Source organism: Crinia signifera, chromosome 3, assembly GCF_055691185.1.
Source record: "Crinia signifera chromosome 3, ASM5569118v1, whole genome shotgun sequence".
Taxonomy (NCBI): domain Eukaryota; kingdom Metazoa; phylum Chordata; class Amphibia; order Anura; family Myobatrachidae; genus Crinia; species Crinia signifera.
In genome coordinates this window covers 133,165,126-133,180,189 of record NC_139219.1, presented here as the reverse complement: position 1 = coordinate 133,180,189, position 15,064 = coordinate 133,165,126, and the positions used below count along the sequence as shown (strand labels likewise).

Genomic DNA, 15,064 nt, shown 5'->3' with positions numbered 1-15,064 from the left:
AATAATACAGGTTGAGTATCCGGACATCCCTTATCCGAATTATTCCAAAAAACGTGGTTTTTGGAATCATTCGAATTTTTTTTTTTTTTTAACCCCCCCCCCTAACCCTCTTTTCATACTTACAAAGTCCCAGGGCGTCCACAGCAGGCCTCCGGCATCTTCTCCAGGGTCTCCAGCGGTCCCAGGAATGCATTGCGCGAGTGTGCCCGCGCGCCGGTGACGTCACCGGCGCGCGGGCACACTCGCGCAATGCATTCCTGGGACCGCTGGAGACCCTGGAGAAGATGATTGACACTTACATTTTTTTTTTAGATACCTACAACTTAGACAAGCAGTCCAATCTCAGTTTGGAGGTCTCACTGCACGTGAATGATATTCAGCTCGCACAGCGAATTAGAGGGTGCCACCTCGGACTCGGATAGCACGATGTTGAAGTTTTCAGTTTCACGTTTGTTGTCGATGGTGTTTTATTCCCAGTTTATACACCGTCGCAGGAGGTAATTTATGACCTCAGATAATCCTGTTGCAGAGCGCGGACATCGAAGCTCTGGGTTTTTGTCACATTGACATGGAAGTTTACTGTTATTCTGCAAATTGATATGATTATTACTTGTTTTTTTTAACCTGTCAATAAAAATGTAAAAAAAATAAATAAAAAGTGTATATATATAAAAAAAAAGGTAATGGTAACACAAAATGACAGATGTCCTTATTACTGTATATTGTCTTCACCACCAATGTCCATGGATATAACAACAACTTAGTGTAACCTATAGAATCCTCACTTTATCTATAATATGAACTGTGGCCGACATGCATATTTACAGTATCTACTTACCAGGAAAATGTGAATTTCCTTAACCCACTATCAATGCAGTTCATTGCAGCCTGAACATGATGGGATTGTAGTGCTTCATAACAAATCACAGGCACTCTTTAAAGCCCCATACACACTATTCAAGAAAGTAAATGATATCATTCAGAATGGCCCTTCTGAGCCATATATTTTGCTATCACGTCTAGGGTGTACACTCAACATAGTTAAAGATGCACGCTCTTGCACTTCATTAACAAATCCCTCCCTCATGTGAACAGTTCAGAGGATGGTGGCCCTTGTTAATGAGAGCCATACTGCTGCTCCCCTCCCCGATAGCATAGGCAAGTATGTATGCCTTTCCCGCCAGGTCTCCTCCGTCACCAATATCGTCGGGTACACATACTGTATACCTAGTGTGTACCCAGCTTAACATTAGTCTTGTGAATTCAACCAGAGACAGACTGTTATCAGAAATCGTGCTAATTTCATACAGGTCAAGAGGCGACTCAGAGAGCAAAATATACAATATGCCATGTTTTTTCCAGCCCGATTGCGAATCATATATGAAAACTCCACTCATTTTTTTTCTTGTGTAAAAGAAGCGGAAAAATGGCTGGAACAACATCTGAGAGCCAAAAAATTATCGATAATATTTGACTGATGGAAGAAGGGGGGGGGAGAGGAAGCACATATTTGAAAATACCCCATAAACTCTTTTTTTTTCTCTCTCCAATTTTTTTAATATTTTTTTTTTCTCTCGGTAATCATCAGGGAGACACAAAATAGAAAAGGAGAGTTCTCAATATGTTGAATACAGCTAGGAGAACGGAGTGTGTGTTCTCTATATCCCTCTAGACTCGAAAGTGGGATGTGTAGTTAATGTGTACTTCTTGTTTAGATATGTATTGTGTGTGAAAGATATAAGTAAGATGGGATCCAGGTATACCACGTCTTAGCGGTAATACAGGGTGGGGGAGGAGGGAGGGGAGGGAAGTAATGTTTTGTACTGTATTATGTATGTATAAATGTAAAAGTACATGTTTTCTCAAAAAGTCATCAAGAAATAATATTAAATTAAGGTCACGTGAAGAAATAATTCAGAAGCTAAAAAGGAAAGAAAGGGGGGAGGGAGGGAGGAAAAAATGTTTGTCAGAAACCCACCTGAACGGAGAAAAAAGCAGGGCATTAAAAAAACCCTGGGTTGGACACCTATTCCATTCAACATTTACACAACATGCCAGAGGGGTAGCAGTTATAATAAAAAAAATCAGTAAAATTTCAATTAGAAGTAAGTAAAATAGACTCATATGGTAGATTTGTTTTCCTAAAAGCAATTGTTAATTATAAACCAATACATATAATGGCAATCTATATCCCCCCTCCATATAGCGGTGATGTCCTACGACAAGCCGCAGCTTTTATGGCTGCGGCTCCTGATATCCCTGCTATATGTATGGGGGATTTTAATAACGTAATAATGAATAGTGAACTAGATAGATGGAAAGAGGAAAGTACACAGATAGAGGGGAAGGGAAAAAATAAATCTACGATATTTTCTAGGATAATTGAAGAATTGGGTTTAATAGATATATGGAGGATAAGAAATCCAGAAATTTCACAATTCTCTTACTACATGGTAGGGTGAATACTTGACCCATATATATATATATATCTCCATATACAAGTTTAGGTTGCAATTTAATGAATCGAAAACTCACTTTCCAAAGATGGGGGACCAACCTTTCAAAAGTATTGTGAGATTTATCATCAGTCTGTGTTGGAAACATGTACATATACATTTGTATGGTTGGTTCACCAATGTGATTTTTCAACTCATTGTAGTGTAACCCTAAACTTGTATATTGATATTTGGAAGTGTATCTTCTTCTCCTAGGAGGGCACACAGCCCATTTTCACTATAGTGGAGTCTCACGCATTTATACCCTTGTCTAGCTATCTATCTATATATAGTCGAGATGTGCAACGTACCTTATGTATTGCGTTCTTCACCAACAGCATAGAGCGGGTTCTCATGCCAGAACGAGACCAACAACAACAGTTGTCGGGCACATTCTGCCGAAACCAGCCAGGAATTGACTGAAACATAACAATGAATATTTATTTAAACTCACCATTCATCTGGATCACTATCTCCTGGACTTTGGCTCACTGTTGGTTGCTCTTTATTATCTGCGGTATTTCTTTCCTCAGTACTTGACATAGCAGATGGATGGCCTCTATTGTATGCTTGGTAAATTCCACGGTAATCCATTAACTTTTCAACTGGTGTGTACCTTCGAACCGGAGGTTCAACATGTATAACCTCTTGCATTTGGACTGTTCACATATATTCTGTAACTTTTCATTGACATTTGAGTTTTCAAGCATAAGCAACAGGGTATTGCTAATTTCCTTCAGAGACTCGTCCATGGATCTCACGCAGTGAGATAACAAGGAGTGACCCAGAGAAACCCCAAAATTTGTAGAGAAGAAAAGGGTTGGCAAGAGTGGACAACTTCATGGTTCCCATTCATTTCCAGAGTCATTTGCAGATCATAGAAGCGGCGTGGCAGGCGTAAAGGGTCAGAGCTTTGGCTGCTAGATGGCATTGGTAGAACAGGCCAGAGCCTGCACTATTGCCAAAGTTCAGAGATGTTATCTCTGATTTATCCTTGCATTAGGCGATGGCAGGACATGGTAGGGTGAATCCTTGACCACTCATTTGTTTCATGGTTCCTGATATGCAAGATGTATTTTCTACCAGATTAGACTGTGCCTGTGCCATTATAGTAATAGTATCATTGTTACGGATTTGCTTTTCACATGTATTCTGTAACTTTTCATTAACATTTGAGCTTTCAAGCATAAGCAACAGGGTATTGCTAATTTCCTTCAGAGACTCGTCCATGGATTGAAGCCTAAAATTTATGGTACGGCGAAATTCCTCCTGCCCACTTTTCAAATTAGATACAACATTTTGAATTGCTTGCAAATCTTTGCTTAATATTTCATGATGTTGTGTAGTGGGATAGGTTTCTTGAACATCATTTGAAGCTGTAAATAACATAAAATAGAATTAATTATTGAATATACTGTATGCTATATAGCCATTTCTTAAAATAATACAGGTTGAGTGAACATCATTTGAAGCTGTAAATAACATAAAATAGAATTATTAAATACACTGTATGCTATATAGCCATTTCTTAAAATAATACAGGTTGAGTATCCAGTATCCGGACATCCCTTATCCGAATTATTCCAAAAACCGTGGTTTTTGGAATCATTCGAATTTTTTTTTTTTTAACCCCCCCCTAACCCTCTTTTCATACTTACAAAGTCCCAGGGCGTCCACAGCAGGCCTCCGGTATCTTCTCCAGGGTCTCCAGCGGTCCCAGGAATGCATTGCGCGAGTGTGCCCGCGCGCCGGTGACGTCACCGGCGCGCGGGCACACTCGCGCAATGCATTCCTGGGACCGCTGGAGACCCTGGAGAAGATGCCGGAGGCCTGCTGTGTACGCCCTGGGACTGCGCGGACGCCGAGGGACCACCGGACACCATCAGGGGTCAGGTAAGTATGGCTACAAAAAATTATTCCAAAAACTGGAAAATTCCCCTATCCGGAATGCTCGTGGTCCCGAGCATTTCGGATAGGGGATACTCAACCTGTACTTACGTATTGGACTAGATGTATGAACTTCCTCAACCTCTTGAACATCCTCATCTAGAATAAATGGTTCCTCAGTAGTGTGTTGTAAACCTGTTAGTTCAGATCGTTCCTCTGTTTGTTCCATTGAATCTACATTATAAAAAATTTGTAAATATAAATTTAATTAATTTGTAACAAAATATTAAAATACATCCATATTACAATCAACCATACTAAAATCATTTTTTTGAATAAGTGTATAATGATCGACATATTTACTTTGGAATTCAGATTGTGTTTTTTTCCTAGATTTATGGTTTTGTCCTTTGTCTCTTGTAAAAGACACCTCAGATAATGTTGTTTCAAAACCATAAAACGTTCCTTCGTTGACCTCACTATCATTGAAAATGCTTGGAGTTTGAAATGCTCTTCTTTGTTTAGCCATTGTCATTGTCTGTTGTACTTTTGCCGATTTAGAAATTTGTGGTGTTTTCAATCCAGATTTCTTGAGTCGTGTCTTGGGTTTTTCTGATTATAAGAAAATAAAAATGTTGATTTACTTGACATATTACACATTTTAAAAATGTGTCAGTTTTCTAAAGTTAACAACTATAACATAATAATTAAATAAAATCTATATTATAGGCAACTTACTACTTTTGAAGACATATTTCAAAATGTATAATAAAAAAACAAAGACATTAAATTTTTTTACCCATTGTCGTTTTAGCTTTTCCTGACACTTCATCATCATAATTAGTAGATGTAGTAGCAAGTGCACGAGCATCCACAATGCTTTTTAAACCGTGGACCATAATAGGATTCATTCTTCGTTTTATTATTTTCTCCCAACACTGCCACTTGAGAATAATCTCTGGTCCTCCTCCAGTTTGTCTATCCAAGTGTTTCTGCTGGGCCATTTTTTTTTTAGTTTGGAGTCTACAATCGCTATACCTTTTCAGGCAATTTCTTGCATCCCTCTTATTACCTGCTACAGCTGTAACACGCTTTGCAATTTCCGCCCATATCTTTTGCTTTGCCTTAGTAGCAGTTATAGTAGATCTCGGACCATATAATACATCGTAGAACTTGTCAACCTCCTCCACTAGCAATAGATTTTCAGTTTCAGTGTATCGCACCCCCTTTGAAGTTTTATTACTTTCATCATATTCTTCATCCTCTATAGGGACATCTGTGTATGGATTTGGAGGATTCGGTGGATTTGGGGCATTTCCAGTATTCTTAACTCTGCAGGCTACTTGAGTGGTTTTGCCAGCTGGTTTTGGATGTTTTTTCTAAATTAATGTATAAAATTGTCAATATAAATATTTCAATTCTATAATGTTTATTCTCTTGTTACTTTCAATTTATCAGTTATTACCTGTTTTGAAGCTTGTTTGCTTTTTTTATCATGCAAGATTTTCATCCATAGCTTGTACTTTTGTACACTTTTTAACCAATCTTCTCCACTGTCCTCATTTGTCGAGCTGGATTTATTTCTGTCCAGAATAAATTCTTCCGAGTCTTGTGTCTAGATTTATGTAAAACAATAAACAGATTAGAATTACTAATACAAAAAATTACATTAAGGAATATTTCGAAATAATCATAAAATATTGAACCTGAGGTGGTTTTTTGAAAGTTCTTAGATACGATTGATCTGGATGGACAGCCTCCTCGTTGGGTATGGAACAGTCCTCCTCTGAACTTGAAGCAATTTTTGGGTTATCCTGTTTAATTATAGATAAATTTTTTAATTAAAAAACTATAATCATTGGGAGCTAAAGCATAAAAATACTTATAAATATTGTGGGTAGACATGCATAAGTTTAACACTGTAATCTATCCTCCTTAATGGATATACACTATAGCCACCTCTATGGAATTGCCAATGACTGGTAGATGTAGAAAGAGTGGAGAGACAGATGGGGAGTGAGAGAGAAGAGAAAGAGAGAGATAATTGAAGAATTCAGGGCAAGAGATTTGGAAAACAAAAAGAAATGTAGAACAAAGACAGGAATGGAGAATGCAGCAAAATAGAGACAGAAAAGGAGAGAGAGTGGGAGAGAGACAGATGGAGAGCAGAAAGAGATGGGGAACAGAGAGAGAGAGACGGGAAAAAAGGAGATCAGAGGGAAAGAGAGAGAAAAGGAGAGAGATGGAGAGCGTACAAATAGATGGAGAACAGCGAAAGTGGAAAATGGAGAAACGATGCCGAGAGATGGTGAATGGAGATATGGGGAACACAGGGTGAGAGATAGCGAGAGAGAGAGAGAGAGAGCGAGAGAGAGAGAGAGAGAGCGAGAGAGAGAGAGAGAGAGAGAGAGAGAGCGAACAGAGAAAGACAGAAAAAATGGAGAGTGAAAGGAGAGGTATGGAGAGCAAAGAGATGGGGAACTAAGAGAGAGGAATGAGGTGATCAGGGGAGAGAAAGAGAGATGGATTTTGGAGAGATAGGTGGGGAGAGAGAGAGAAGAGAGAGATTGGAAAAGTGTAGAAAAAAGGAGGACAGAGGGAGACAAAGATCAAAGAGAGAAATGGAGAGCATAGTTAGAGATAGATGTAGAACAAAGTGAAAAATGGAGAGAAGGGGAGAAAAATAAAAAAGATGGAGATCAAAGAGATAGATGGATAGAAAGGGAGGATAGAGAGAAAAGGAGGAAAAAGAGAGAGAGATACATAGACAGGCATCTCTGTGTGTTCAGTTCGCTTCCCCCACCCTTACTGATATGACTGGGTTCCTTTAAATCCACCCCTTCCATCAACCCCCCCCCAGCACTACTGTACCAGTCCCCTCCTTCCATTAAGCAACAGGTGGATTTACCTAATGCAGTCACAGACATGCACCATTGTCGGGGGGGGGGGGGGGGGGGGGGCTAATAAGGATGCCTGCAAACTCTACTCCATGCCCTGCTCGCACAGTCAGGGAACCACTGTTCAATCAATATATTTCTGGATATTTCTAGAACAAAAATGTAAATATTTAATTCTAAATGTAATGACCCAGAAAATTAATTCATTGCGCAAACACCAATGCTTAAATAATTGTTTAAAATTTTAAATTCACCTTCAATAGTAAGGCATTTTTTTTTTTTTGGTAAAGCATTTCCCTTTGGAGGATGCAACCATAGTAACTTCCATCCTGCTATCTGTCTGCTCCGATGACAATGAAATATTCTGAATGTCATCCTTTATAGAAAAATATTTATGTAATTCATAATATCATCAAGGGAGCAATACAATATATTAATGTACAAATTCATATAAATTACATTTAAATTTTAACAATATATAGGCGATAAATTTAATAGGTTAATAATATACCTGTTGAATGAAACTCTTTTTTTTGACGCTTGAAGCTGCCTAATCGTTGCCAATTTCCATGTGTAAGTCTTCACTTCCAGATGACTCAACTTGCATCTGGGTTTTTTTAATTTTCTTTACAGGAGACATTGTATATCTTTGAAAAACAGAAAAATTAAAATTCAATATAAAAAAAAAACAATATATACACCAAATCCATGGCACATTATTGATTGAATCAATACATTGTGGCTGTCTCCTTCAGTGCCAGCAGCGCACCACAGGTCCCAGCAAGCGCACACCAACCTAACACAGCCAGCGCAGCGTAGGGGCAGGCTTCAAAGCCATGAGCCCCAGCATCAGAGCCAACGCCCTGTCTCCTTCAGTGCCAGCGGCGCACCACAGGTCCCAGCAAGCGCAAACCAACCTAACACAGCCAGCGCAGCGTGGTCGGCGTCGAGGAAGAGGCAGGTAGCCGCACACCCATGAGCCCATAACTCTCCAAATGTCCAACCTTTAATAACACATATAGAGGACAATTGCTCAACATTGGGGAGCAAACCCACCGCTTAAAATAAAAATCCAATACAAAAAAAAATCCTTTCATTATTCAACACAAACGAAGAGCACAAATATCATTCAATAGGCAGGTGAGCAGTTTAACAAACCTGAGAACAACGTATTATAAACAAATCGGAGCATTTTGCTTCTCTTATCAAAAAAATCCCAGATATCCAGCGGACAAATCCAGGAAATGACACCAACCCACGAGGCACAGGGGGTTTTATAATGTCAGTCGAGGCGGGAAAAAGAGCGAGTCACGCCTACAGACTCACAAGACACTGGTCTCACGTCGACAGGCGGAGTAATAGATGATTGACACTTTGCATAGGCGAGGTGTCGAGATGACAGGCACTATTTTATTTGTCGGGATAAACGAGAAAATGAAATGCTCGACTTTAGAGACATAATCATTTGGATTGAATACCCCCCTTAATGTAGATCCAATTACAGAAAAGTTTAAGGAAAGAATACGTGCATGGCAAAAAAACTCCCAATAACTACTATGGGAAGAATTAACATTTTTAAAATGATAATTCAACCCAAGTATTTATACATCTGGCAAAACTCCCCAATATATATACACCCCAAAAAATATTTACGACCATAGAAAGAATAACATCATCTTTTATATGGAAGGATAAGCAGGCAAGAGTGTCAATTAAAACTTTATATAGAACAAACGAGAGGGGATGATTGGCCCTCCCAAATTTAAGAGATTATTATATCGCATCTCAATTATCACATATACGTGGATGGGTGTCCCTTAATATAGATGCAACGTTAAAAGCATTCTTCAAAAGAACAGACGAATTCCAATGACTCCCCAATTTCCTTTCTTCTATCCGGGACAACTGTAAATGGTATAGCCCCTTTACTGAGACAGGCTATTATGATATGGAGATATATACATGCATTAGAGAACTGGAAAGGCCTAGAAAAAGAGTCCCCTTTATGGCTTAATAAAAAGTACCCAGAATTAAAAAAGATATCAAAGTATAATGTGTGGTCCCAAAAGGATATTATGGTTCTGGAACAGCTATATAGTAATGGCCAATTTAAAACGTTTGGACAATTACAAATGGAATTTGATATACCAAACAATTTTTTTTTTTTAGATACCTACAACTTAGACACGCAGTCCAATCTCAGTTTGGAGGTCTCACTGCACGTGAATGATATTCAGCTCGCACAGCGAATTAGAGGGTGCCACCTCGGACTCGGATAGCACGATGTTGAAGTTTTCAGTTTCACGTTTGTTGTCGATGGTGTTTTATTCTCAGTTTATACACTGTCGCAGGAGGTAATTTATGACCTCAGATAATCCTGTTGCAGAGCGCGGACATCGAAGCTCTGGGTTTTTGTCACATTGACATGGAAGTTTACTGTTATTCTGCAAATTGATATGATTATTACTTGATTTTTTTAACCTGTCAATAAAAAAAAATAAAAAATAAAAGTGTATATATAAAAAATAAAAAGGTAATGTTAACACAAAATGACAGATGTCCTTATTACTGTATATTGTCTTCACCAAAAATGTCCATGCATATAACAACAACTTAGTGTAACCTATAGAATGCTCACTTTATCTATAATATGAACTGTGGCCGACATGCATATTTACAGTATCTACTTACCAGGAAAATGTGAATTTCCTTAACCCACTATCAATGCAGTTCATTGCAGCCTGAACATGATGGGATTGTGGTGCTTCATAACAAATCACAGGCACTCTTTAAAGCCCCTAGAAAGTAAAAGATATTGTTCAGAATGGCCCTTCTGAGCCATATATTTTGCTATCACGTCTAGGGTGTACACTCAACATAGTTAAAGATGCACGCTCTTGCACTTCATTAACAAATCCCTCCCTCATGTGAACAGTTCAGAGGATGGTGGCCCTTGTTAATGAGAGCCATACTGCTGCTCCCCCCACCGATTTTTCTCCCCGATAGCATAGGCAAGTATGTATGCCTTTCCCGCCAGGTCTCCTCCGTCACCAATATCGTCGGGCACACATACTGTATACCTAGTGTGTACCCAGCTTAACATTAGTCTTGTGGATTCAACCAGAGACAGACTGTTATCAGAAGGAAAAAACAAGTTGTGCTCACCTGACTTACTAAGGTGTGTACACACTAGCCGATAAATGTTAATGATATGCATTATCATCGATATTATCGTGCATATTGTCTAATGTGTACGCACTATATTATTAACAGCCAATGCTCCTGCTCGTCAATAATGATGTCCTCTATCATCATGTACATGCAGATGATGGGGTGCGGTTGCTATAGACATCAGTTCTAGCTAGAAAATGATTGCTTTCTTGCAGTGGGTAACTTGCCCACTTTTTTGGGGGTATTTAATCTCCCGCAGCCATCTCCCGACAGGAGAGATCGCTGCGGGGCCCTATCCAATGCGGTCTTCCCAGAAGTTACAAGCTCCCGGCCACGCTCTCTTCTGGTTCCGCTGCAGGCTGCCAGCTCGACAGCCATGACCCCACATTGAATACCCCCCATATCTTTGAAATCTCTCTACAGCTTCATAACTTTACTGTTCTAAAATGAATCAGTTTACCTTCTCTGGTAAAGACCATACTAAAGACTATACTGGCCTAGCCAACCTATGGCAATCCTGCTAGGAAACTACACATCCCAGCATTCCCTGCCACCGTTGTATCCTTCCCTAATAGTAAAACTGTGGCAGAGCATGCTGGAACATTAAGTTCCACAGCACTGGCTCTTTAAATTAACATCTGTAGTTCTTAAAAGAAAATGGAGGACAACACATAACTTTTGGGTGGTGGAAACCTCTAGAACAGGGCTGGGCAATTGCGGCCCTCCAGATGTTGCTGAACTACACATACCAGCATGCCTTGCATCAGTTTCAGCATGGCCACATAGCAAAACTAATGCAAAGCATCCTGGGATGTGTAGTTCATCAACATCTGGAGGGCCGCAATTGCCCAGCCCTGCTCTAGAAGCATGAGCAGTCTAAGGTCGGGCAGGGTCTGCCACCGTCTCTGCCCAGTGTGAAGTGGTCAGAGATCACTATGCGTTGCCCACCAGCCTTCCCCATTCTGCCTCTCCCGGCCGCACAGCTCCCACGTAAGTAAATGTACAGGGCAGGTTTTGGGGGGATGGGGACAGTTTCCTTATTAGGGAGGCCAATACTGGCATTGAGCATTTTTTAATCCCGAATCCCAGGATCGAAAAAATGCCCTGAGAGATATGCATTCCTATATATGATATTACTATTGGCAGTGAGTATTAAGATGGATACAATACTTAACGATCGTCAGAAATAGGGTCCCGTGAGATGGGGCAAAATAGGGGAGGTATTTTCTGTGCTTTCCTACATGCCCCTCTAAAGTACAACAACGAAGGAAAAATAATGTTGCGAAAGGGATAAGAAAATAAAAGATAAAACCGAATTTGAATGAAAGGGGGTGAAAATAGGGAATTAGAACTGAACAGTGTAACAGACCTAAGAAACTTGAAGAGAATTAAAATGAGATAAAAAAAAAAAAACACACAATAGAGCAGTTATGACATTTAAGGCATACACTGGACCATTCAGCTACAATTGTGGCAATGGCAGAAATAGAACCCAAATTGCAAGTGAGTGACAGCAGGTCCAATGCGCATCATATCAGACTCTCGGAGTTGCCCCGGCAGAAGCAATTTCCAGGCAGGATCGATGGGGATTGTATGCCAGGGCTCCACAAATTTCTTTAAAATCTAGGAGCCTGGATGAAAGTGTAGGAGCCAGACAAAATAGAAATAGGGACAGTGCACGCCAAAATGTTACACCGTAATGCCTATTACACATCATACACCCATGACATATACCACATGCCATAATTCCCATTATACCACACACCGTAATACGTGACATATTATACCACACACCATAATGCCCCTTACATATAATGCCTCACGCTGTAATGCCTATTACATATTATGCCACATAAGTTCCACTTACCTACATGCTTGATACGAGGGGTTGCATGAGAGTTACATGCTTTGCCTGGGGTTAACATGCTAGTTGCCAAAGGATTTTCATGCTCTGCCAGTGGTGTACATGCTGTGCCATGGGGTTACATGCTCTTTGCCATAGGAGGGGGGGGATTATCCCTCCTCCTCCCTACCGTTACCATCTGCGGTAAAGGTAACAACCGGGCAGAGAGGTTGTCAATCTACCCGGCTGAATGAGAACAGGTCTGCCGCTCAGTGGCTTAACTATAAATTTTGCTCCCCCCCCCCTTCCAATAAAGCTTGTAGCACCCCTCCCCCCACCCCACGGCAACAGTGAAATTAAATTACATATATCACTACCGCCGACACATCTCTCCTGCTGAGGCAATACCCGACACAGCTCTCCCCATGGCACCATACCCCATATACAGCTCCCCCCCTGACACCATACCTAATGCAGCTCTGCCCCTGATGCAGCTCTCCCCATGGCACCATACCCCTGCTGCAGCTATTCCCATAATGCCATATCCATGACCCAGCTCTCCCACTGATGCCATACCCCTGATGCAGCTCTCCCCCTGACGCCATACCTAATGCAGCACTGCCCGATGCAGCTCTCCCCCTGACGCCATACCCAATGCAGCTCTGCCCCTGACACTACTGTCCCCCAGGCCCTCAACTAATGTAGCTCTCTCCCCTCCCCATTTGGCTCTGTTGCGTGGCAGCTTGGTACACCGCAGGGCAGGCACAAGCAGCTACAGCACTATGAAGACAGCTGTGGACAGAATGGATTAACCCCCAGCACCCACAACTATAGTTACTCCACTTGATCCATGGCTATTTCAAAACTTGCGCCAGATCGCGAGTCATTCGATGCTCACACAGGTCCGACAGAAAATCAGGAGCTACCGCTGCAGCTTGATTGGTTCCCAATGCCGGGTCGAGTTTTGCAATAACTGTGGTGGACATGCTACGACCAGATTCCATTTCCTGCCAAACAAAATCCGGTCCACAGGAAGCAGAATCTGATCGCCATGGTGACCTAGCCCCCGAGGTTTGCCAGGCACTGTTGTATGCCATATAGATCACATGCAAAAGAACCGCATGCAAGAAAGCACTGTGTGCGACTGTGAGGGGCATTTACATCACTAAGTGGGAGAGGTCAGATCAGTTATCACATCTGCATGGGGCACTTTATTTAACTTAGCACAGTGGTTCCTAAACTTCACAGGGTAATGGTACTCTTAACCCCTTCCCGACATATGACGTACATTTACGTCATATGTCGGTTGCGGGGGAATCAAGCCAGCTCACGGAGTGAGCTGGCTTGAAAGAGAGCAGGTAATGGCTGTATATTACAGCCAGGTACCTGCTCTCACGGCCACGAGCGGCGAGTTCGCCGATCGTGGCCGTTTAACCCTTTAAGCACCGCGGGCAAAGCGCCCGCAGTGCTTAAATAGCTGATCGGAGGGGGGCGCCCCCCTCCGGCACCGATCGGGGCCCCCCGCGGCGAGATCGGAGGGTGCCGATCGGTTGCCATGGCAGCCAGGGGTCTAATGTAGACCCCTGTGCTGGCCGTGTCAGCATTCCTATTACATCCTGCCTGAGGCAGGATGTAATAGGAAGTGCTGAAAATCACTACGTTCAGCCATAGAGCTCTATGGCTGAACCTAGTACAGGCGATCGCGCCCCCTAGTGGTCAAGTACACTAGGGGGCCTTGTAGTAAAAGTTAAAAAAAATAAAAAAAAATTAAAAGTTCAAATCACCCCCCTTTCCCCATTTCACAAATATAAATAAATAAAAAATAAAAAAAATAAACATATTTGGTATCGCCGCGTTCCTAAAAGTCCGATCTATTAAAATATAACATTAGTTATCCCGCACGGTTAAAGGCGTAAACGGAAAATAATTCCCAACGCCAAAACTACGTTTTTTGGTCGCATCGCCTACCCAAAAAAAAATAACTAAAAGAGATCAGAAAGTCGCCCATATCCCATAATGGTATTAATTAAAAAGTACACTTCAGCCCGCAAAAAATGAGCCCTGACCCAGGTCCGTAGGTGGAAAAATAAAAAAGTTATAAGCCGCAGAACATGGCGACGCGACGCAAATTAGAAAAACCGTAAAAGTTTCTATTTTTTTTTTTAGTGGTAAAACATAACGAAAACTATATAAGTTTGGTATCACCGGAATCGTAACGACCCATAGAATAAAGATAACCCATCATTTTAAACGAACTATGAACTCCAAAAAAAACGTAACCAGCGCAAAATTGTGGAATTGCGTTTTTTTTCTTTTTTACCCCACATTGAATTATTTCCTGATTCCCCAGAATATTATACGGTATAGTAAATGGTACCATTAAAAAGTACAACTTGTCCCACAAAAAAAAAGCCCTCATGTGTCTATATAGCCGGAAAATTAAAAAAGTTACGCTTATTTGAACACAAGGAGGAAAAAAAAAAAAAAATTAACAAAAAAGGCCTCGTCGGGAAGGGGTTAAGTTGGCCATACACTAGTACGATCTGGCCACTTTTCACACAGTTCACGAGGATCAGACCAAGATTTGGGTGGAAGTGTCAAATCTTATGTTTTATCTCCAATACCAATGCACTGTCCTGTGCGCATTGAACTGGAGATCGCAAGTGCTGCTACAAGGATTTGTCAGATCCCACAGCACCTACTGGATCGCATACATTTTAATTAAAAAGACCACATGGGGTGTATCGTATGTGATCATGCTGTCTGGGAAG

At 41.1% G+C, this 15,064-nt stretch overlaps 1 protein-coding gene across 10 annotated transcripts in view; it reads right to left on the bottom strand.

The window, feature by feature from the left end:
* LOC146063784 (uncharacterized) overlaps window positions 1–15,064 on the bottom strand; it is a 57,069-nt gene that overhangs the window by 1,565 nt on the left and 40,440 nt on the right. For 2 of the 10 annotated variants that reach the window (XR_014471668.1, XR_014471667.1), the window contains exons 1-12: window positions 9,971–11,201; window positions 9,457–9,760; window positions 7,791–7,926; window positions 7,534–7,655; window positions 6,089–6,196; window positions 5,848–5,997; window positions 5,182–5,761; window positions 4,746–4,994; window positions 4,494–4,616; window positions 2,950–3,871; window positions 839–953; window positions 321–624 (exon numbers count right to left, since the gene is read on the bottom strand). Coding sequence is in view for 1 of the 10 variants with exons in the window: in XM_083176530.1 (XP_083032656.1) it covers window positions 3,495–3,871; window positions 4,494–4,616; window positions 4,746–4,994; window positions 5,182–5,761; window positions 5,848–5,997; window positions 6,089–6,196; window positions 7,534–7,572 (1,626 nt within the window). In the remaining 9 variants the exon portion in view is untranslated. Of the gene's footprint in view, window positions 1–320; window positions 625–838; window positions 954–2,947; window positions 3,872–4,493; window positions 4,617–4,745; window positions 4,995–5,181; window positions 5,762–5,847; window positions 5,998–6,088; window positions 6,197–7,533; window positions 7,656–7,790; window positions 7,927–9,456; window positions 9,761–9,970; window positions 11,202–15,064 lie in introns of those variants that run through there. The other 8 variants (XR_014471664.1, XR_014471669.1, XR_014471665.1 and 5 more) reach the window with 8 other exon arrangements.